Source organism: Lithobates pipiens, unplaced genomic scaffold (assembly GCF_037356315.1).
Source record: "Lithobates pipiens isolate NorthernLeopardFrog02 unplaced genomic scaffold, aLitPip1_a1.2 Scaffold_16, whole genome shotgun sequence".
NCBI lineage: Eukaryota > Metazoa > Chordata > Amphibia > Anura > Ranidae > Lithobates > Lithobates pipiens.
The window spans coordinates 635,854,268-635,877,027 of NW_027507748.1; the positions used below are offsets into that span (position 1 = coordinate 635,854,268).

Below are 22,760 nucleotides of genomic sequence, written 5' to 3' on the forward strand. Positions count from 1 at the left end.
TTCCCATTCACCAGAAATATCTACGCTTCGAGATTAGAAAATCTTAATTTTCAGTGTGTAGCTCTGCCTTTGGGTCTAGCTACTGCACCTCGAGTGTTTACAAAGGTCCTGGCTCCTCCTCTAGCTAGATTAAGGGCTCAAGGTATAATGATTCTAACTTACTTAGACGATCTGCTCTTGATAAACCAGTCGGTAGCGCCTTAGACCAGAGTTTGGTCACCACAGTCAGCTACCTGGAGTACCTAGGTTGGGGTCTTAACCTAGAAAAATCTTCCTTAAAACCATCAAGTAGATTGGAATACTTGGGTCTGATCATGGATAATGCTCAGAAGAGGGTGTTCTTGCCCCAGGCAAAGATCAGTGTCATAAGGGAACTGATTCAGGTGGTCAAAGCAAAGAATAATCCTTCTAATCAACTTTGCATGAGATTGTTGGGAAAGATGGTGGCTTCATTCAAAGCTGTCCAAGGGAAATGGTCCAAATCAAAAATTACCCTGTCCATCAATATTCTAGAGATTCGGGCAGCACACCTGGCCCTGAAGGCCTGGATGCTCAGGCTACAGAATTGTCCTGTCAGGATCCAGTTCAACAATGCCACAGCAGTGGCCTATATCAATCACCAAGGGGGCACGAGAAGTTGTGCAGCCCAGAGAGAGGCAGTCTTCATTCCAGGAATAGAGAATTGGCAGGCGGACTACTTGAGCCGCCAGCAGTTGTTCCTGGGAGAATGGTCTCTTCATCCCGACATCTTTCTGACAATATGTAAAAAATGAAGAATTCCGGATGTGGATCTGTTTGCGTCCAGGTTCAACAAAAAGATTGACAACTTTGTGTCAAGGACAAAGGATCCGCTGGCATGTGGAACAGATGCCTTGGTATTCCTGTGGAATCAGTTTTCACTGATTTATGCATTCCCTCCTGTTATGCTGCTTCTGCGACTTATTCGCAGGATCAAGCAGGAAGGGAAGTTGGTAATTCTTGTGGCCCCAGCGTGGCCCAGGAGATCTTGGTATGCAGAGACCATAAAGATGGCGGTAGGGTCTCTCGAAAGGTCCGATATTCCATCCTACCTTACAAATGCTAAATTTAACGGTTTGGCTATTGAGACCCACATTCTGAAGAAGCGTGGGCTGTCAGGTTCAGTGGTGTCTACCTTGGTTAATGCAAGTAAGCCGGCCTCCAGAGTCATATATTATAGAGTCTGGAAGGCATATGTCTTCTGGTGTGAATCCAGGGATTGGCACCCAAGAAAATATGTCATAGGTAGAATCCTTGACTTTCTACAGATGGGGTTAGAAATAAAGCTGGCCTTGAGTACTATCAAAGGCCAGGTTTCGGCCTTGTCGGTATTATTTCAATGACCACTTGCTTCACATTCTTTGGTTCGTTGCTTTATTCATAGGGTAACACGGCTTAATCCTCTGGTTAGGTCACCCCTGAACCCTTGGGACTTGAATTTAGTTCGGTCAGCATTACAAAAACAGCCTTTTGAGCCAATGCGATAGATTCCCTTGGTCCTCCTGACAAGGAAACTAGTTTTTCTGGTAGGCATATCTTCTGCAAGAATGGTATCAGAGTTGGCTGCTCTTTCTTGTAAAGAGCCCAATTTAATTATTCACAAGGATTAGGTAGTATTGCATCCTCATCCTAATTTTCTACCGAAAGTAGTATCAGGTTTTCATCTAAACCAGGATATTGTCCTGCCTTCCTTTTTCCCAGAACCCTGTTCTGCAGAAGAAAAATCTCTACATTCTCTTGATGTCGTGAGAGCTGTCAAAGTCTATTTGAAAGCAACTGCTCAGATTTGGCTGAAGGTCCTAAAAGAGGACAGCCAGAATCAAAATCTACTATTTCTAAATGCATTGACAAGTAATTGTTCAAGCTTATGGTTTAAAAAGGAAAATTCCAACTTTTCAAATTAAAGTGCACTCTACCAGGGCTGTTAGTGCTTCCTGGGCAGTGCATCACCAAGCTTCCATGGCTCAAATCTGCAAGGCCGCAACTTGGTCTTCTGTCCATACATTTACCAGATTCTATCAAGTATATTTAAAAGGTCATGAGGATATCGGCTTTGGGTGCAGTGTGCTGCAAGCAGCAGTATAAGCCCTCTGATGTCATGGTGCCCTAATTTTGTTGTGTTTCCCTCTCTTCAGTTGGCATTGCTCTGGGACATCCCACCTAGTAACTACTATGGCTCTGTGTCCCGTGATGTACGATTAAGAAAATAGGATTTTTATAACAGTTTACCTGTAAAATCCTTTTCTTTGAAGTACATTGCGGAACACAGAGGTCCCTCCCTTCTTTCTGGTATACACATGTATTGCTTTGCTACAAAAACTGAGGTACTCCCAGTAGTGGGAGGGGTTATATAGGGAGTGGACTTCCTGTCTTGGGGTGTGCCAGTGTCCATCACCTGAAGGTGTCCTATAACCCACATAGTAACTACTATGGCTCTGTGTCCCGTGATGTACTTCAAAGAAAAGGATTTTACAGGTAAGCTGTTGTAAAAATCCTATTTCTTTAGCAAGAAACATACACTCCACATTAATAATTATGCTATTAAAGTTAGTGTGTGCTGTAAATTGCTTACAGCATTGCTCCTGTTTCTGCTTGCTGGAGGCTGCCATTTTGTTGAAGCCTACAACCCCTGAACAGCAGGAAATCTTTATGCTGTCATAAGATCAGTTTCTACAAGTTTGGCACAGTGCCTAAAAATAGAGAGCAACTCAGCATGTGCAGAGCAGGGTGAGATAGTGTATTACTAGATTATAAACAGTACAGACAACTATTTTTAATGTTTTATATACCTGAAAAAGGTGCCAGCCTGAAGTCATCTAGCAGGACTACATTTTCTGATAAAGTTTCACTTTAAGCTGGCAACATACTGATTCAGTTGGTTCAGCAGCAATCTGCTGATTTCTGATCAGTTTGTGACTGTCCCTGCTCAATAGAAGTCGACTGATTGATCATTATCGATAAGGGGCTACAGCTACTGATCACTGTATTCTAACAGCAGTGGGTCCTGCTGTCAGAATACAATCTCCCAGTGAGAGGGATTCCACCATCCACCTTCTTTGATGGAGAAAGAGCAATATATAAACTTTTTACTTTGGGGTTTAGATATGCTTTGAAAGTCTTGCTGCTTCATGTCAAAGAAGATTTGACAACCATGTAAGCATGGAAATGTTGTGTAAAGCACCAATCAGGCCCAGCTACCAAAGGCTACAAGCACAATGAAGGATGGGTTATATTCTAATGTGTACCATGTTCCACCATGCTGCCAAAGGAAAGACTTTAATATCGAAACTCCCTCTGTTACTAGAACATGGGGTGAAGGATACAGCTTAGCAGCAGTAAATTCAGGCAGGAACAAATTAGGGTAGACACCCCTGATGTTCCGTTAACTTCTGCTCCAGATATAACTTTAATCCATATAATTCTTCTCCTGTCTCAAGTTTGACATCCAAGAAAGAAAAAAAAGGTCTGCAATGCAAAGTTTTCTCTATTACCTGTATCGAGGCTGGAGGTTCCAGGGTATTATTTGACAACATTTCTAAGTTTAAATAAAGGGTGGTATAGGGGACAGGAGACAAAGACTCTAAGAAGCTAAACTTGATGGAACATGCATCACCTTTTTTGTAGCTATGTAAAACATCCATCAGAAGACGTCTGAGTTGTTCCCGGAAACAGGAGTCGAATGGACATTTTCAAATGGAGACACTGGTTTTGGTGATAAGAACCTTGCCTTGTCTCCAGGACAGGCAAAGAAAGAAAATCTACCTGATAGGCCACAGACAGAATATCTCTCACCAGAAAATCCACCCAATGGAAGACAGACAATAAATAAATCTCATTTTTTACCACGGGTTTTAGTAGTTATACTATCCTTTCCCTTAAAAGCAACCCCCATCATATAGGTTTTCTTCTACATTAGGATAATAGGCTCATGTATATACTGGGGGAGGAAAACTTCCACTGTATTTCCAGGCCTCTCGGATATAAGCACAGGGCTTATAGATGCAACACTGCAGTCGTGTTTCCAACTCTCCCTTCCTACTTGGCCATTCACAAAGCAATGCCTGGGGCAAATCCTGGCATTGCAGTCCTTATCCTTGTTTATGTATAATTTTATGTGGAAGGATCATTAAAGGAAAAACCTGTGCTGCCATTACTGACCTCCTTATAAAAATGCTGGATGTCTGGACAAAATTCCTGACTTCAACACATTCTGAACCACTTGTCTGAAATAGGGATGCAGAAAATGAAACCAGAATTTAAATAATCAGTGGCTTATAAAGTTCTAAAAAAATTATAGCCAGTCAATTAGCATTTTTAAAAGAAGATGAACATGGCATAATTCAGATTTCTCTCCACTCAAGTTTGCTTTAATTTCACGTGCTTCTATCTGCCAGACATTAGTGCTCCAACATCAGAGTGAATGCTGATGACTATCCAGTATCTCATCAATCTTGTCTCGTGAAATAAGATGCATCTTCCCATTCAACAAGTCTACATTGATATTTACCTGTAAAAGTATTTTATTGCCATCGTGATCTTCAGTTTGCCATCTGCCTTCGCTGATTGGGCTGCACTGATTGGGCAAGAGAGGAATCAATTGTCCAAAGTCTTTTACTCTGAACTCCAACAACGAAGACTCTAAAGGCACCAGCGTTTGTCCCTTGAGAAGTCTTTTTAAAGAAAATTCAATATCAATGTCCATATTGGAGTAGATTGGAAATACACAAAAATCTGCTTTCTTCTTCCACACAGACTTTTTCAGGATCAGCTCATACATTTTCATCATGTCTGCAAAGTTTTCATAGCTGCAATAGATAGTGAAGCGGATGATCTCTTTCCCATAATGCACCTGTCTGATGGCCCACAGTGGGGTGCCGTATGCCAGAGTGAAAAAGTCTTGGTTGCATGGCATGTAAGGTAAAAATCTGCCATGGACTCTCTCTGTGTGATGGAACTGCCAGGGTGGTTTTTTAAAGCAATCATGAAGATGTAAGATTTGCTCTTCTCCATATTCCTCTTGTAAAAATAATATCACAGCAAGGGCAGGCTGGCACGAGAAGCCCTTATTCAGCTTCCTCTTCTTGGAAATCCTTCTTTCTGAAACACGAAACAACTGCAAATCAGGATGAATCCACGCCAAGAGTTTATCAATGGCATCCTGGAGACATTTTGATTCTCCGGGGTCTGTAATAATATGGATACTGACAAGGAAAGGGTCTTGCAAATCATCTACTGACAGCTCACCTATTAAGATAAATAACAAAATGTTAGCGACTTGTCTTCCAGAGTAACATTTAAAGATTGAAGTCTTGCCCTTAAAGTATATCTAGCCCCCCTAATACAAATTTAAATAAACAAATAAATTATATTACAGCTCACCAATCTTTAGAAATGGTGGCTGCATTCCTTTATATTTTTTTCCGCCCTTTTTTCCTTTATTTTTCATTTATTTCCCTTTTATTTGTAGCCTTTCAAAAACACACTTCTTGTCCTAGGGTAAAAATGCCTACTCACTGTACTTTATCTATGGAGCACGCTGCAGTTTTATCTCAAACAATGCTATCAGCAAGTGCGTTAGGACTACAGAATACCTCTCCCTTTCCTTTCATTAAAATAGAAGGGAGATATTCTGTAGCCCCAACTCACTTCCTGATAACACTAGTTGAGATCAGACCGCACACTACAGCAATGGATTTCTGCCAAGATCAACAAGTATTTTATGCATTTAACACAGATACAACATGCTTTCAATGGTATATTAATCAAATAAAACAGATAAAATATAGGAAATTCATTGTTAGGTTTTACATACACTTGAAAACAAATGTACTAGCATTTATCCACTTTATGGCTGTAGATACAGTGGGGAAAATAATTATTTGATCCCCGGCAAATTTTGCAAGTTTGCCTATTTACAAAGAAATGAAGGAACTATAATTTTTATCATATGTGTATTTTAAAAGATAGAGACAGAATATCAACCAAATATCCAGAAAAAAAATAAACACATGATACAGAAGTTATAAATTCAAGTAAAATAAGTATTTAACCCCCTACCAACCAACAATAATTCTGACTGGCTACAGTATGTGCTCATGTGATACACAGATTAGTCCTGTCAGTTTAAGAATGTGTTTGTAACGACAACTTGTTATGTGTACAAAAGGCACCTGTCAACAGAATCTCTTTCTTCCATTCAAACCCACCATCATGGGCAAGACCAAAGAGCTGTCAAAGGACATCAGGGATAAGATTGTAGACCTGCACATGACTGGAATGGGCTACAAGACTGTCAACGAGAAGCTTGGTGAGAAGGAGACAACTTTTGGAGCGATTATTTGCAAATGGAAGAAATACTAAATAACCATCAGTCATCCTCGGTCTGGAGCTCCATGCAAGATTTCGCCTCTTGGGGTAAGGATGATCATGAGAAAAGCGAGGGATCAACCCAGAATTACACGGGAGGAGCTTGTGAATGATCTCAAGGCAGTTAGGACCACAGTCACCAAACAAACCATTGGTAACACAATACGCCGCTATGGATTGAAATCCTCCACAAGGTCCCCCTCCTCAAGAAGGCACATGCACAAGCCAATCTGAAGTTTGACAATGAACATCTAAATGATTCAGAGAAGGATTGGCATCAAGGGCTGTGGTCAGATGAGACCAAAATTGAGACATTAACTTGACTCGCTGTGTTTGGAGGAAGAAAAATGCTGGCTATGACCCTAAGAACACATAGTTACATAGTTAGGTTGAAAAAAAGACACACGTCCATCCAGTTCAACCACAAAAAAATAAATAAAAAATAATAATAATATCATACAATCCCATATACCCAATTCTATACCCACAGTTGATCCAGAGGAAGGCAAAAAAATCCAGCAGAGCATGATCCAATTTGCTAAAGCATGGGAGAGAGGCAATCAGATTTTCCCCAGATCAAATTTACCTATAAATGTTAGTACCCAGTTATATTATGTACACTTAGGAAATAATCCAGGCCCTTCTTAAAGCAATCCACTGAGCTGGCCAGAACCACCTCTGCAGGAAGTCTATTCCACATTTTCACAGCTCTTAGTGTGAAGAAACCTTTCCGTATTTGGAGATGGAATCTCTTTTCCTCTAGACATAAAGAGTGCCCCCTTGTCCTCTTTGTTGACTGTAAAGTGAATAACTCGACACCAAGTTCACTATATGGACCTCTTATATATTTGTACATGTTGATCATATCCCCCTTAATCTCCTCTTATCGAGAGTGAATAAATTCAGTTCCTCTAATCTTTCCTCATAGCTGAGTTCCTCCATGCCTCTTATCAGTTTGGTTGCCCTTCTCTGCACTTTCTCCAGTTCCCCGATATCCTTTTTGAGAACTGGTGCCCAAAATTGAACTGCATATTCCAGAGGAGGTCTTACTAATGATTTGAACAGGGGCAAAATTATATCTCTCTCTCTGGAGTACATACCTCTCTTAATACAGGAAAGGACTTTGCTCGCTTTGGAAACCGCAGCTTGGCATTGCATGCTATTATTGAGCTTATGATCTACCAAAACCCCCAGATCCTTCTGCACTATGGATTCCCCCAGTTGTACTCCCCCCTAGCATGTATGATGCATGCATATTCTTATCCCCCAAGTGCATAACTTTACATTTATCAACATTAAACATCATCTGCCACATAGTCGCCCAATTAGACAGAGCATTGAGGTTGGCTTGTAAATTGGAGACATCCTGTAAGGACATTATTCCACTGCATAGCTTGGTGTCATCTGCAAAGACAGAAATGCTACTTTCCCTACAGTGAAGCACGGAGGTGGAAACATTATGCTTTGGGGCTATTTCTCTGCTAAAGGTACAGGCTGACTTTGCTGCATTGAGAGGCCAATGGATGGGGCTATGTATTGTAAAATCTTGGATGAAAACCTTCTTCCCTCAGCCAGAAAACTGAAGATGGGTTGTGGACGGGTCTTCCAACCTAGCCAGTGTCCAGACCTTTAATCCTATAGACCAATTGACAGCCAAGAAAATTTAGAGAAGATCTGTAAAGAAGAGTGTACCAAAATCCCTTTTTAGATGTGTGCAAATCTGGTAACCAACTACAAGAAACATCTTACCTCTGTGCTTGCCTAAGTTATGTTTTGCTTGGGGATCAAATACTTATTTTACTCACTGAACTGCACTTAATTTATAAAATTTGTATCATGTGTTTTTTCTGGGTTTTTGGTTGACATTTTGTCTCTATCATTTAAAATACACCTATGGTAAAAATTATATACCCTTCATTGTATGCAAGTGGGAAAATGTACAAAATCTGCCGGGGATCAAATAATTATTTTCCCCACTGTATAAGCTGTAGTCCAAAAGACATGATCACCCCAGTGGTCACTCTATAGAAATAAAAGTTGTCTCTTTGACTAGCATCAAACTCCTTTCTGTTAAAGGAGAAATTTGAGATGTGTAAAAAACCAAACATATATACTCACCTCCATGCTGCAGAATTGGTCTCATGCTGCAGTTATCCGCCTCTGGCTCTAAGACCGAGTGATCATATGACTACTGATCTCTCAGTTCTCAGTCAGCTCTGAGCAGAGAGAAGTGACTGTAAGTTACTGCTCTCTGCTCCTCCCCTCCAGCACACACTGAAGCACCAGGCTGGGGAGGGGGAGGGAGCGGCTGTCAGCCATGCGCTGAGCCAGCTGCAGATCAGGCATCTGGTTGGATCATGACAATATTGTTGGGATGCTTCCAGAGCCTAGAGCGGCTCTGTGACATCAACCACAGATGGTTTTAGCCCACTGTTGGCTGATTCCGGGTCACAGGAGAGCACAAGTAAGTACACTTCTGTGACCCACCAGAGAAGTATGACCAAAAAAGCTCAAGCCATACTTCTCTTTTAATCACTTAAAGACCGCCTACTGCCGATGTCTGCCAGCCTCCCACGATGGCTTCCTAGAGAGGCAGAGCAATGATCTGCCTATGTAAAAAGGTAGATTGCCATTCTGACAGGGAAAAAGATAGAGATCTTGTGTTCCTGCTAAGCAGGAACATTGATTTCTGTCATCTAGCCAGACCGTTCCCCACACAGTTAGAAAGCACCTCCTAGGGACACACTTAACCCTTGCCTGCCAGTGTCATTAGCACAGTAACAGTGCATATTTTTAGCACTGATCCCTGTAATAATGTCACTGGTTCCCCAAAAAAGTGTAAAAAGTGTCAGTTAGATTTCCGATTTTCCTGCAATAAAAATGCCATAAATATATCCCATAGTTTGTAGATGCTATAACTTTTGTGCAAACCAAACAATGTACGCTTATTGGGATTTTTTTACCAAAAATATGTAGCAGAATACATACTGGCCTAAATTCGTGAAGACATTTGATTTTTATACATTTTTTTTATTGGGTATGTTTTAGCAGAAAGTAAAAAAGATTTTTTTTTTTCAAAATTTTCACTTTTTTTATTTATAGCACAAAAATTAAAAACCGCAGAGGTGAACAAATACCACCAAAAGAAATCTCTATTTGTGGGGGAAAAAAGACATCAATTTAATTTGGGTGCAATGTCACACGGCCACACAATGGTCAGTTAAAGTAATGCAGTGCTGTATTGCAAAAAAATGGCCTGGTCATTACGGGGGGTAAAACCTTTTGGGGATGAAGTGGTTAAATACTGTTCTTCTGTTAAAGTGGAACTATACGCACCTCCTCTCCAATGATGCAACAACCTCAAGCCAAGGTTTTTGGCAACCTTGACTGGCCGTTTAGGGAGAACATAATCCTTGCACATGCGCAGAAATGAATTCATCCCATTATATATCAAAATTTTACACTGAGCTGCTTAGGTGCACCTCAGTTTACATTGTGAAGAAGACTGCAGATAGGCAGGTAAGAATCCTTTATTGCAAAAGAGACAATTTTTCTGAGCATGTAGCAAACATTTCTAATACCTATCAGACCTGCAAAGCCTCAGAAGAACAATAATAGTGTTTGGTATGTGACTGAACTAAACAGAAATGAATACCACACCTAATAATCAAGCAATTAAATGATTTAAAGCCCAATTCATGTCTTCCACACCCAACCACTACATGTCTAAACTGCAACTGGGCTTTAATATACCCCCACTTCTACATATAATAATAATCATACATAAAAGATCATTTCAGACCGGATTTGCAGATACTCAGCCAACATATTGGAAATGTATGACCCCCCTCCCAACCATTATCTGATTGTAGAGTTTTGCACTGATTGGAAAAAGAAGTTGCACATTTGCTGCATCTCCTCATCTATGAAGTTATCATGGGAATTTATCTTTGTTCTAATAAATGAACATCATTGGGGGTGCTGATTTTTTTTTGTCAGTCCACCTATTTTCCAAATAGAGCTTTTATCTTTCCTGATTAAAAATAAAGAGACAGCAATCTGTATAACATTCGGTCAGTTTGAGTGACATCAGGAGAGGATTGAGATGTAATTGGCACAGACAAGCCTCATAATGTGAGCTCTTATGGTATTTTCACCCTGTCATCTCACTTTCTCGGTGTCTCAGTGTGATCTGCCCCGGGCTGTTTAATAGTATGAAGTAGGATAAAAAACGAATGCTTTGTGAAATCGGTCAGAGACATTAGTATTCTGAGGGAACATCTGAATGTGTCATCGGGCTAGATGGTAAAACAAATAGCTTCAGAAGACCACCGTGGGACTGTACAAAGCCATCATTAGAAGCTAGAGTTACATAGACAGCACAGAAAATCTGCTTTTGTTGGGCCCTGCCAAAACTGAGCTTGGTGCCAAGAATAAAGAGCAGCATAGCTAATCAGCTCGTTAAGTAGAGCACTGTACACTTCACATCATCACAGCCACTTCTCTTGTTTTCCTACCTGCAATTAAGTGACTTTTCTAAGCTTTGTTCTCTTGGTGTGCAAGTCGTGATGAAGGGGCAGAGCCGACTATTCACGTCCTTGCATTCTGGATGTTTACTTATTTGGGGTAGTTCCGAAAGCTTTGAAATCTGTTCACATCAGGGTTTCTGCCTGATTACAGTTAAACTTTTCATTGCGCATTTCCTTGATACAAAAACTTTGCTTCTGACTTCTAATTACAGTTATACAAATAATGGCAAGATAGGCAAAAGTGCAAGTGTAAAGACACACATATTTAGTGCTACTCCTGTAGGAGCCGCAGGATTACTGTCCATGTCTTCCCCATAATCTTCGGCCCACATCCAGGCACACAGGCTCATTCACATGTTTCATCAATGACCAGTCTAGGGGTGTTGTTTTTTTTTCTTCATTTTTTGAGAACTTGGATAGGGTTGAGGGAATTTGTTGGGATACTGTAAAAACAAGCACTATGTACACTTGGGGACTTCTGCAGGACAAGCTATATGAAAGTCAGTGTTTGCAGCAAACAGTTCACTTCAGCTTTAACCTTCTCGCGGCGCCCGTGCTATAGCCAAATGACAGCTACAGCGTGGACCATAATTGCCGGGAAGCCATCAATAGATGTCCTCCTGTGCATGAGCTGCCTGCGCGCCGCCTGCGGGGCGTGCTCTGTGATCACAGAGTCAATGAGACTCGGCTGATCACAGATAGGAGTAAGGGGCCGATACCGGCCCTTTCCACATGATCAGCTGTCAGCCAATGACAGCTGATTACTTAATGTAAGCAGAAGAACGGCAATCGCCTTTTTTCCTGCTCGCACTGACCAATTACCACGGCCACCGGCTTGTGTCAGAGGGACAGCGGTCCCAAAGAAGGTGAAATATCAACTAAGTATCTGCGCCCACTAGTGCTGCCTGCCAGTGCCCACCAGTGCCACCTGCCAGCCAGTGCATAGCAATGCTGCAAATCAGTGCCCACCTGTGCTACTTATCAATGCCCACCTGTGCCACCTATCTATGCCCATCAGTGTTGCCAATCAGTGCCCATCATGATTTATCATCAGCGCCACCTATCAGTGTCCTTCAGTGCCACCTATCAGTGCTGCCTATCAGTGTCAACTAGCAGTACCCATCAGTGCCACCCATCAGTGCCCATCACTGCCACCTATCAGTGCCCTTCAGTGCCACCTGTCAATGCCCTTCAGTGCCACCCATCAGTGCACCTCATCAGTGCCCACCAGTGACTCCTTATCAGTGCCCATCAGTGCAGCCTCATCAGCGCACATCAATGAGAAATATTACCTGTTTTCAAACTTTTATAACAAACTATAAAACTTTTGTTTTTGAAAATGTTTAGTCTTTTTTTTTTCCGCTTTTTAGCAGTGATTAAATACCACCAAAAGAAAGCTTTTCTTTTTGGGTACAGTGTTGCATGACCATGCAATTGTCATTCAAAGAGTGGCAGCGCTGAAAGCTGAAAATTGGCCTGGGCAGGAAGGGGGTTTAAGTGCCCAGTAAGCAAGTGGTTAAGATAGACCCACAGCTGACTTTCTCTAGCTCCAGAGGGGTGGCAAAAGCACAAAAGTCCCCAAGATCTCATAAGCATCTGTACTCACACAAAGCCCAAGAACAGCTCACTGACTCCTTCTAACTTCAGAGTGACAGCTTACTCTGGTGATACCAGACCATATCTTCTGTGGACAGCCTCCGCTCAAGTCAGCTTTCTTTAGTTCCAGGGTCTCAGCATCCAGGCCCTCAGGTCGCCCACCTGAAGCCTCACAACAGCAGACATAACAGCAGCTTTGCCTAGGAGGGTAGCGTGCCCCTCCAGGCTGGACTTATCCATACACATGGGCCGAATGTCAGCCGGCTTCTTTTGAACTGGCCAATACCATCCAGGCTGTGTGTACAGGGCTTAAGTTTAATTATCTAATTTCGAGAACCTATCTATAACACATAGATATAAGAGAGATGATCCAGTTTATTTCAAATGTTGCCTGTGACCTCCATGTGATGCCCCTGCCCAATCTTTTTCAGGGGAATACTGTTTCCCAAGCTAAAGACCAGGAATTTTATTTTTATGAACACTTGTTTCCTATTGCATGAACATGGATAGTTGGGGATGGGAATGAGGTTCAGCCCAAAGCAGGAACTGAACTTTGTATGCTCAGTGCTTGCAGACCAGCCACATAATTGGTTGGTTGGCCAGCCCAACATGCTGCTGCAGAAGTGGCAGGCAGTAATTCAATTATTGTTGGTATTACTGCCACCAATAAAAGACACAAGACTCTGCAAGCCCTGTTTTATTACAGCTAAGTGGTAAGTGGAATACCTTCCATACAATTTGTATGGGTCATTTTGGGTCTCTCTTTTGTTATTGTTAGTTGGTTGCATAAATTACTGCTGATTCTGGATCAGTGGGTTTGTAGGTCCTAATTCTTCTCTTTTGAGTATTTTTTTACAGAACTGAAATCTTTTTTTCTTTGGACACTGGGTGACCACTGATAAAGTAAATCCTGCACATGAGCTCTGGTGTTACATTATCCCACAACTTGGGCTAAATTCTCAGCACACGGCACTGCCCATGCGCCACAGGCTGTGGACAATTAAAATAAAATTTACTGGCACATGAATGAAGGAACTTGGTGACAGCAGGGACATACAATTGCCCTTCTACCAGAAAACCCAACACACTAGCAATTTTTGAATTTTGGTTCCTCTTTAAGGTTTGCAGTACTATTTGCAAGCATCTCCCCAGTGAAAAAAAAATTGTATAGAAACCTAACATTTGGCCTCAACTTCTTTTAAGACTTTCAAGAATAGTGGGGCCCCAACTGCAGGAGCAGAGGGATAGGAATTCTGGGCAATCTCTTCTACAAACTGAATACCATGACTAAGGTCACATATTTAATAATAATAAGTTACAAAATAGCTTGGGTAGCAATTCTGTGTGTCATATAACTGGGGGTTCTCTTTAATGGCCACACAGATAGTCATTGAAAATGTCCACCCACACATACAATTATTAATAGGGTCGTAATATGCTACATCTGAGAAAATATTTTTCGTACATGTAAGGCTAGCTCAGGCACGTTAATATATGAGATGGGATTCAGTGGGCCTCATTCATCAGTGCCTGGGGACAACTGCAGTGTGTGTTGCCCATATCAGCCACTCAAACTCTCTTAATGTAGAACGAGGGAGTTTAAAATATATCTAGTTAATATAGACAACACGTACAACACATAGATACATAAAGCCTTCAATGCCAGGGGGCGCATGCGCGGCTTTCGATGATGGCGGCGGTGGTGTATTTTGGTTTCGTGCTGCCCTAGGCAAGAATAAAATCGGACGCCCCCCCCGCCATCTTAATTTGTCCCACCCCTTCCTTTCACATGAGCAATATGCGCTTGTCCGTTTTTTAGGCGGACCCATTCCACCTGTCTCCACATCCAAGTCTTAGGACCCGGCGTTGGTCAGGCAGAGTGACGTGATAGCCGTGGCTCGCGCATGGAAGTAAAGTCGCTGTAGATCCGAGGGGGACATGCAAGGAAAATAAAAATAACTAATTTTAGCTTGCACATGATTGGATGATAAAATCAGCAGAGCTTCCACTCATTTGAGATCTGCCCCTTAGATTTAGAGCGACTACACTTCCAAGTGTACTTTCAGTGCACTTTCAAGTGCACTTGCAGTGCAAAGTAGATTTGCTTTTCATAACTAACCCCCAAAGTTTACTACCGAAGTCAATGTACGTATCTCGGCTGGCTCCTGTTTGAAAAAGGAGACAACTCTTCAGCGATTATCTCTTCTCACCAAATTACGTAAGCTGAGGAGGTACTGCTTTCTTACCCCACAGTGGCTCGCCTTCGCACTGTCACTTTTCTTCATAATCAAATTAAATCTATGGACATGAAGAAAGTTGCTAAATCTCTCTTATGGGCGAAACTAAATTTTTAGTACTCAAATAAACCTCATAGAATGCTAGTGAATAAACCTCAAACCGAGGCCCTTTGCTTCTCCAGATTTTCTCATACAACCTAATGGGTCTCTCACGTATTGCCCATGTACTATTTCCAAAGTCTTTGGGAGTTTTACCATACCCTGTACAACTGCTTGAATTCTGACCCTGAATATCATTGCTCACAGACTAAATTTGACTCTTTCTTTGACTCCATATGTTTACCTAAGCTTTCCCCTTCCCACCTTTCTTCTTTGTTGCAGTTACCCCAGAAGAATTAGCCAAGGTTGTAAAAAACTTACCAGCTCATAATTCTCCAGGGTCCAGATGGATTACCGTATTCATACTACAAGACTTTTCTCCCAATTCTAAGCCCACATTTACTATCACTCTTTACTTCCTTAATGAAAGGTACCACTCCACACTCAAAATATCTCCATGCTCACATAACAGTTATCCCAAAACCTGGGTAAGACCCCTCTCTACCTGATAATTATCATCCTATAGCTTTATTCAGTTTGACTACAAAATATTTACTAAAATCCTTTGTGCCTACTAGACATGCTGGTGACAACACGAGGCGAACTATTGATCTGATTGACTTGCTAAACAAGACCTCTTCATAGCGGCACTCCGCGCTCTATATTCCCAGCCATAGCTGTATCTATTCGCTGACAACATCCTATTGACATTGACCAGTCCCTTTACTTCTCTTCCCAATCTGCACGACTTATTAACGACCTTTGGTCTTCTATTGGGATACAAGATTAACACTAGCAAGACAGATGCAAGACAGACCACTACATATCCCTCCACCAACACTCGCCATTCTGCAAAAAAACTTCCCATGTCACTGGTGTTCTCAATACCTTAAATATTTGGGGATCCACCTAACCTCCTCATACCCCACTCTTTACCAGGTTAATTTTCCTCCTCTTTTTAGGGAGGTTGATCACATTTTACATCCCCCACTTTCTCTCCTGGGCCAGATCAACATCCTTAAAATGTCTATACTTCCAAAACTCTTGTATTTATTTGAAACACTACCAGTCCCTATTCCAATGAAACAGCTGAAATCTATACAAAGATCTTGTCTTAATTGTATATGGCACGCTAAGTTACATTGCATTGCCAGTTCAGTGGTGTTTGCTCCCCCATTCCTGTGGAGGTCTGGCGGCCCCGGATCTCATTAAATATTATTATGCTACTCACCTCAGGGCGACTGTTTCATTGTCAACTAGAATGGTATCTAGTGGATGGTCCGAGATTGAAGTGAGCGTCACTTGCCCAGTGCATCCTTGTGCTATGTTATGGTCAACCTTGGACACATTGATTACCCAGTTAAGAAGCTTAAGTTTGAATCCAATGTTGTTTACTCTTTCTATATGGAAAAAATGCTCACACCGCTTCTCTCTTCTCCCCTATTCCATTCTGAGACTACAGCGGCTTCCACCGTGTATCTCTGCCCCTCCTCCTAGGCATCCAATGGGAGCGCCTGACCTTTCAGCCAATCGGGAAATGGATAACAGACCCTCGCTTCCTGATTGGCAGAGAGGCGGTTCAGTTTTAGAAAAGCAAACAATGCTTTGCGCTCCAAGTCCATCTTTTAGAGCCTGTGGCTCTAATCAGGTCCTTCAAAAAAACACCCCCGCCGCTGCAATTCAGGTGCCCGCCATCTGAAAAGGGGCCATACGCCTAAATAGGGGATAGCAGCAATGCATGGATCTATCCATTATGCATATAGGGGGTGGCTGCAGAGAGGGAGCAGTGCCCGTGAGCCCTTAATGGATGGACTGCCCTGTCCTGGTCACAAGTTGGTATTTTCCAGTTACGAAATCTGGTGCATCCACTTACCCATAGACTTTATTCCTTTCCAGAGCTTCAACACAAATTTCAGATCTCTAAGCAGCTTTTTTATACATATCTTCAGTTGAGACACTATTTCTCTTCTAAAACCTCTACTTAATCTCTAGATAAACCCACTTTGTTTGAACTACTATGCGCCCAAGACCCTAATCTAGCTCCCCTTATATCATCCATTTACCAATTCTTTCATGACCCCAAGCTGTTTCATAATATTTATCACTTTTATATTAACAAATGATCCCAAATTACTCAACGGGCAATTACACTTCCACATTGGCAAAACATATGGCACTCTAGATCTAGAGCCTCAAGGTGTGTGGAACAGAGAGAAACAGCTTATAATTATATTATATTTTGGTATAGAACTCCAGAGGTTCTTCAAAATTATAATTCTGAGGTTTCCCGGGTGTGTCGGGGGTGCTGTGGGCTCACCTTTTCACATATTTTGGGAATGCCTTATTATCCAATCATTTTGGTCATCCGTTCATTCTTTCATACAAACTCTCCTTGGGTTAACGCTTCCCATGGATCTAATAAATTTCCTCCCAGGCCTGCCTATTCCTGGCGTCTCCAAGCACATCAAGAAGCTGGGCTCCTTTAACCTGTTAACTGCAAAACAAGTCATTCCTTTCGAATGGTTATCAACTTCTACCCCCACACTCTCTCAAATGTTACAAGCTCTAACCCATATCCATAGAATGGAACATCTTCCTGCTATGGTACATGACTCTCTACCCCAATTTTCAAAATTGTGGGATCTATGGGACAATTCTGAGCTTAACCCGGAATCAGTATCCCAATTAACTATTTTTCCTCTACTTCCTTTTATATCACATTATAGGTGTCCATTTATGAAGAAGTGAAATCTATTCACTGCTTCATTCTCCGGCATTCTCAGTGGAGATCTTTCTTTATGAAGCGGAGTAGATCGCTTCACCTTCTGAGGAGTGAAGCTATCTACAAACGCTTCCAACGGTGGAGAACGGCCCCTGATACTGGAATCTCGTGAGACTTTACGAGATTACAGCACCAGAAATTCACCAAAAACACCAATATGTTAGTTTATTAAGCAGTGATAAATTATCAACGCTCAATACACTGACAGACAGCGTGGTTAATGTTAGTAAAATAACTACATTATATATATATATATATATATATATATATATATATATATGTATACACACACACAATATATAATATATATATATATATATATATATATATATACACACATGTATATACACACATATTATATTACATATATATACATATATATATATACACACACACACACATATATATATATATATATATATATATATATATAGATATACACATAAAAATGACAGGGGGACATGGTTACAGTGTTGGGGGGTCTGAACAAGGCATAAGGAAGTTAATTATCTTCCTCTTTCCCCTTCAGATCCCCCCAAGATTCTCTCTTCACTCCCCGATTGTCCACCTCTGAGCTGGTGAATTGGGGAGGGTGAATTCTGACACAGATCACCAGTGAAGTGCCGAGATCGCAGCGTCATAAACTGACAGTTACTGTGTCATTCTATGAGGATTCTCCATGTGTGGAGATAATCGGCAGGAGAACATGTTCAAATGCTTCTCCCCCGATTATCTCTGTTTCATAAACTGTTTATGGGCTGTGATCAGTATAAACGGACACGTGTAGTATGTTAATTTTCTATACTTCACCCCCCACCGTCTACCATGATGTAACCCCTTCCCTCCCCAATTAAATAGTTTTTTGCGGCAAGTTTGATCTTTCTTTTTACTGTTGAATTCAGTAACCTTCTACAGGCTAACCCCTCGAGCCACAATTAGCTTTATGTACTGGTTCATGTTTTCTATACAACTGCTCTATGGGTTGTTACCCTTATATTGTTTACAATATTTTCCATGTAGTTTCTGTCTATGTACATCATCATAACCTCCCCTCCCCAAGTCACTCTGGTGATGTACTGTATCTGATATGTCATGTATTTCAATGTTTTTCTCTTATGTTTGTATTATTCTGGAAATTTCCAATAAAAATACAATTGAAAAAAAAAAAAAAAACCTTCAATGCCGAGATTATGTCCCTCAGTCTATCTGACAGTATTGCAGGGCTGTGCTTTAGAAAATAACTAGAGAACTAAAGAATAACTAAAGAACTAAATTATAGTGCAGCTACTAACAGACTTTCCTCTTCTTGATTAAGTCTGTAGCAGGGAACTGTAAAAAAGATTGACAGAAGGATCAAACGCTCATATTCCACATCAAAGTCTAAAACCACCCCCAACTTCCTGAGGATACATTCATCCATTGTCGCAAGTCTTAAATAGATTTCCAATAATGTTGATGTTTCCCAAAACTGGAGATTTAGCAGATAAACATGAATTTGACACTATAAAATGTGCTTTAAATCTCCAGAATTGAGACAGATTTTCTATACACACGCAAGTGGTTCACAGGGGAACTGCTTAGAAGAACGGGGTGATTTGTATGAGGAAGCGGATTTGGTATCAAAGGTTCACAGTAATAAAAAATTAATCATCCTAAAAAATTATTTGCTATTGGAAAAAATATTAGGAAATGGTTAAAAATAAAAAGAAAGAGAGTTCAATATCTTTAGATGTTATGTTTCTTGTCACCATGCTCCACTGTTTTGCAAGCCCCCTGTCCCCCCTGGCTGGAGTGCGTTCACATGGGATTTTGAGCTCCAGGATTTGCAGGAAGGAATGGTGTTATCAACTATGCCTCCCAGAAGCATCAGAGTATGGTGTCCTTTTATGAAGCAGTGAAATCTATTCACTGCTTCATTCTCCGGCATTCACATAGGAGATCTTTCTCCTCTGTGTGCCACTATATGAAGCGGAGTAGATCGTTTCACCCTTGGAGGTGTGAAGCGATCTACAAACGCTTCTAACACTGGAGAACGGCCCCTAATACTGTAATCTCGTGAGACTTTACGAGATTACAGTACTAGAAATTCACTGATACACAGAGATGTCAATATATTAAGCAGTGATAAATTATCACAGCTCAATACACTGACACGCGGTGTGATTAATGTTAGTGAAATAAAGCGTCCCCCTACATAATATATACATGTATACACACACAGACATTATATATACATGTATATACACACACATTATATATATATATACATATACACATTATATGTATATATGTATATATATGTATACACATACATATGACAGGGGGACATGGTTACAGTGTTGGGGGGTCTGAACGAGGCATAAGGAAGTTAATTATCTTCCTCTTTCCTCCTCAGATCCCCCTGATTCCCTCTTCACTACCCCGGTTCTCCACCTCTGAGTTGGTGAATCGGGGCGTGTGAATTCTGACACAGATCACAAGTGAAGCGCTGAGATCACAGCTTCATAAAGTGACCGTTACTGTGTCAGTCTATGAGGATTCTCAGTGTGTGGAGATAATCGGTGGGAGAACAAGTTCAAACACATCTCCCCCGATTATCTCTGGTTTATATACTGTTTATGGGCTGTGATCAGCGGCGATCCTCTGGATCTCCACTGATCATTGCTTCATAAACGGACACCTAAGTATTCTGAGTATTTTTTTCACTGGAGGTCTGTTCACAAAATGAACTGTGTTTGCAATATGATCCTTTTGTTTGGCATTGAAGGTCTGCTTTAAACAGCTATATTCTAATCTTCACTGGATAAAAAAGTCATGTGGTTACATTAGTGTAGGTAACAGTTATACAATTTTAGTCATAGAGGGCAACAGAAAAATAAAAATATTGTTCATGCTTTTCATTGGCTTAGAATATTTTGTTGTGCTTAGTTCCCAACATCAGGCATGGTTTGATATTGGAATGGCAAACTCCCAGAGAAGCAAATAGTCTAAGGGGAACTGTTGCTGAGCTATAGACTCAAACAATGTGTACCGTATCCAGACAATGGATCTCCTTAGGGTGTTGAGGACAAAGAAATGAGAGCACAAAGGAAGAACCCACTTTCGGAAGAACCGAGGCCTTGTGTTTAAGATGTTCTGCTTCAGCAATCTAAGTGAGATCCCGATAACTGATCCAGTTGTGGTGAGATAGCTAAACTTACAGGTTAGTAGCTTGGCAGACAGTGACACAATCCAAATTACATACTGCAGATCGTAGAAAGCCTTAATTGAACACTTGTGTGTGTCTTTACAGTTGAACATCAAATAGGTAAAAAATGTGTCTAGCTTCAGCAGAATACAGTATGTGTGGTGAATTTAGACTACAGCAAGAAGATGAGTGGGATTACTTACACAGAGCATGTCCTAGCTCCCTTGTTACCTCCTCCCATGCTCGCCCGCCTTCACTTCTCTAAGGCCGCGTACACACGCGCGGACTGTTTGCCCAACCTTGTTCGTCAAACAGTTTCGGCAAACAGTCCGCTCAAAATTTGCATGAGCGGACTTGCCCACACACGAGCGGACTGTTTCAGCGAACTGTTTGCCAAACAGTTCGCTCAACTTTTGAAATGAACGGACTCGCCCACGTAAGGAGGAGGCAAATCCGCCCATTTCGAGCGCGTGTACAGGTAGGCGGGGCCCGCGAAGGAGACGTCGCGGGCTCCGCCGCCTGGAATGGGCTTAAAGGGGAACCCCAACGCCGAAAAAAATCGGCGTGGGGGTTCCCCCAAAGTCCACACCAGACCCTTGTCCGAGCACGCTACCCGGCCGGCCAGGAAAGGGGGGCGAGCGAGCGCGCCCCCCCTCCTGAGCCGTACCAGGCCGCGTGCCCTCAACATGGGGGGGTGCCTTGGGGAAGGGGGGGCCGCGCGGCCCCCCCACCCCAAAGCACCTTGTCCCCATGTTGATGAGGACAAGGGCCTCTTCCCGACAACCCTGGCCGTTGGTTGTCGGGGTCTGCGGGCGGGGGGCTTATCGGAATCCGGGAGCCCCCTTTAAGAAGGGGGCCCCCGGATACCGGCCCCCCACCCTATGTGAATGAGTATGGGGTACAATGTACCCCTACCCATTCACCTGTGAAATAAAGTACAAAAAAAAACACAACACAGGGAAAAAATATTTTATTGCACAGCTCCGGGGGTCTTCCGTCTTCGGGGGTCTTCTCGCCGGACTCCTCCGCTATCTGTGTGTAGCTCTTTTACTAGCGGAGGAGTCCGGCTTTCTTCCTCCCCGCCGCCGGCCTCTTCTCCCGACTTCGGGGGTCTTGTCCCCCTCTTCGGTTCTTCTGCCGGGCCACCGCGCCTTCTTCTAGCTCTTTTACAGGCGGTGGCCCGGTCTTCTGTCGCCGCTGCCTTCCGTTCTTCTGTCGCCGCCTTCGGTTCTTCTGCCGGGCCACCGCGCCTTCTTGTAGCTCTTTTACAGGCGGTGGCCCGGTCTTCTGTCGCCGCTGTCGTCGCCGCCGCCGCCGCCTTCCGTTCTTGTTCTTCTTCTTCTTCTTCTTCTTCTCCTGGAGATGTTGACTCGACGAGCTCTCCGGCCGGAATGCCAGAGCCGCGCTGTGCGGTCACTTATATAGTGACAATGGGGCGGTGTCACATGGTATATGTCACATGGGTTGGTCACATGGTGACCCCGCCCCCTTACGATGTCATAGTCCCCATGTGACATCAACCCATGTGACCAACCCATGTGACATATACCATGTGACACCGCCCCATTGTCACTATATAAGTGGCCGCTCAGCGCGGCTCTGGCATTCCGGCCGGAGAGCTCGTCGAGTCAACATCTCCAGGAGAAGAAGAAGAAGAAGAACAAGAACGGAAGGCGGCGGCGGCGGCGACGACAGCGGCGACAGAAGACCGGGCCACCGCCTGTAAAAGAGCTACAAGAAGGCGTGGTGGCCCGGCAGAAGAACCGAAGGCGGCGACAGAAGAACGGAAGGCAGCGGCGACAGAAGACCGGGCCACCGCCTGTAAAAGAGCTAGAAGAAGGCGCGGTGGCCCGGCAGAAGAACCGAAGAGGGGGACAAGACCCCCGAAGTCGGGAGAAGAGGCCGGCGGCGGGGAGGAAGAAAGCCGGACTCCTCCGCTAGTAAAA

The 22,760-nt window shown here is 42.6% G+C and overlaps 1 protein-coding gene across 4 annotated transcripts in view; it reads right to left on the reverse strand.

Moving 5' to 3' along the window:
• Positions 1-22,760, reverse strand: part of FAM124A (family with sequence similarity 124 member A) — a 178,376-nt gene that overhangs the window by 22,170 nt on the left and 133,446 nt on the right. For all 4 annotated transcript variants that reach the window (XM_077484235.1, XM_077484236.1, XM_077484234.1 and 1 more), the window contains one exon: positions 4,526-5,262. In XM_077484235.1, the coding sequence (XP_077340361.1) occupies positions 4,526-5,262 (737 nt within the window). The remainder of the gene's footprint in view (positions 1-4,525; positions 5,263-22,760) is intronic.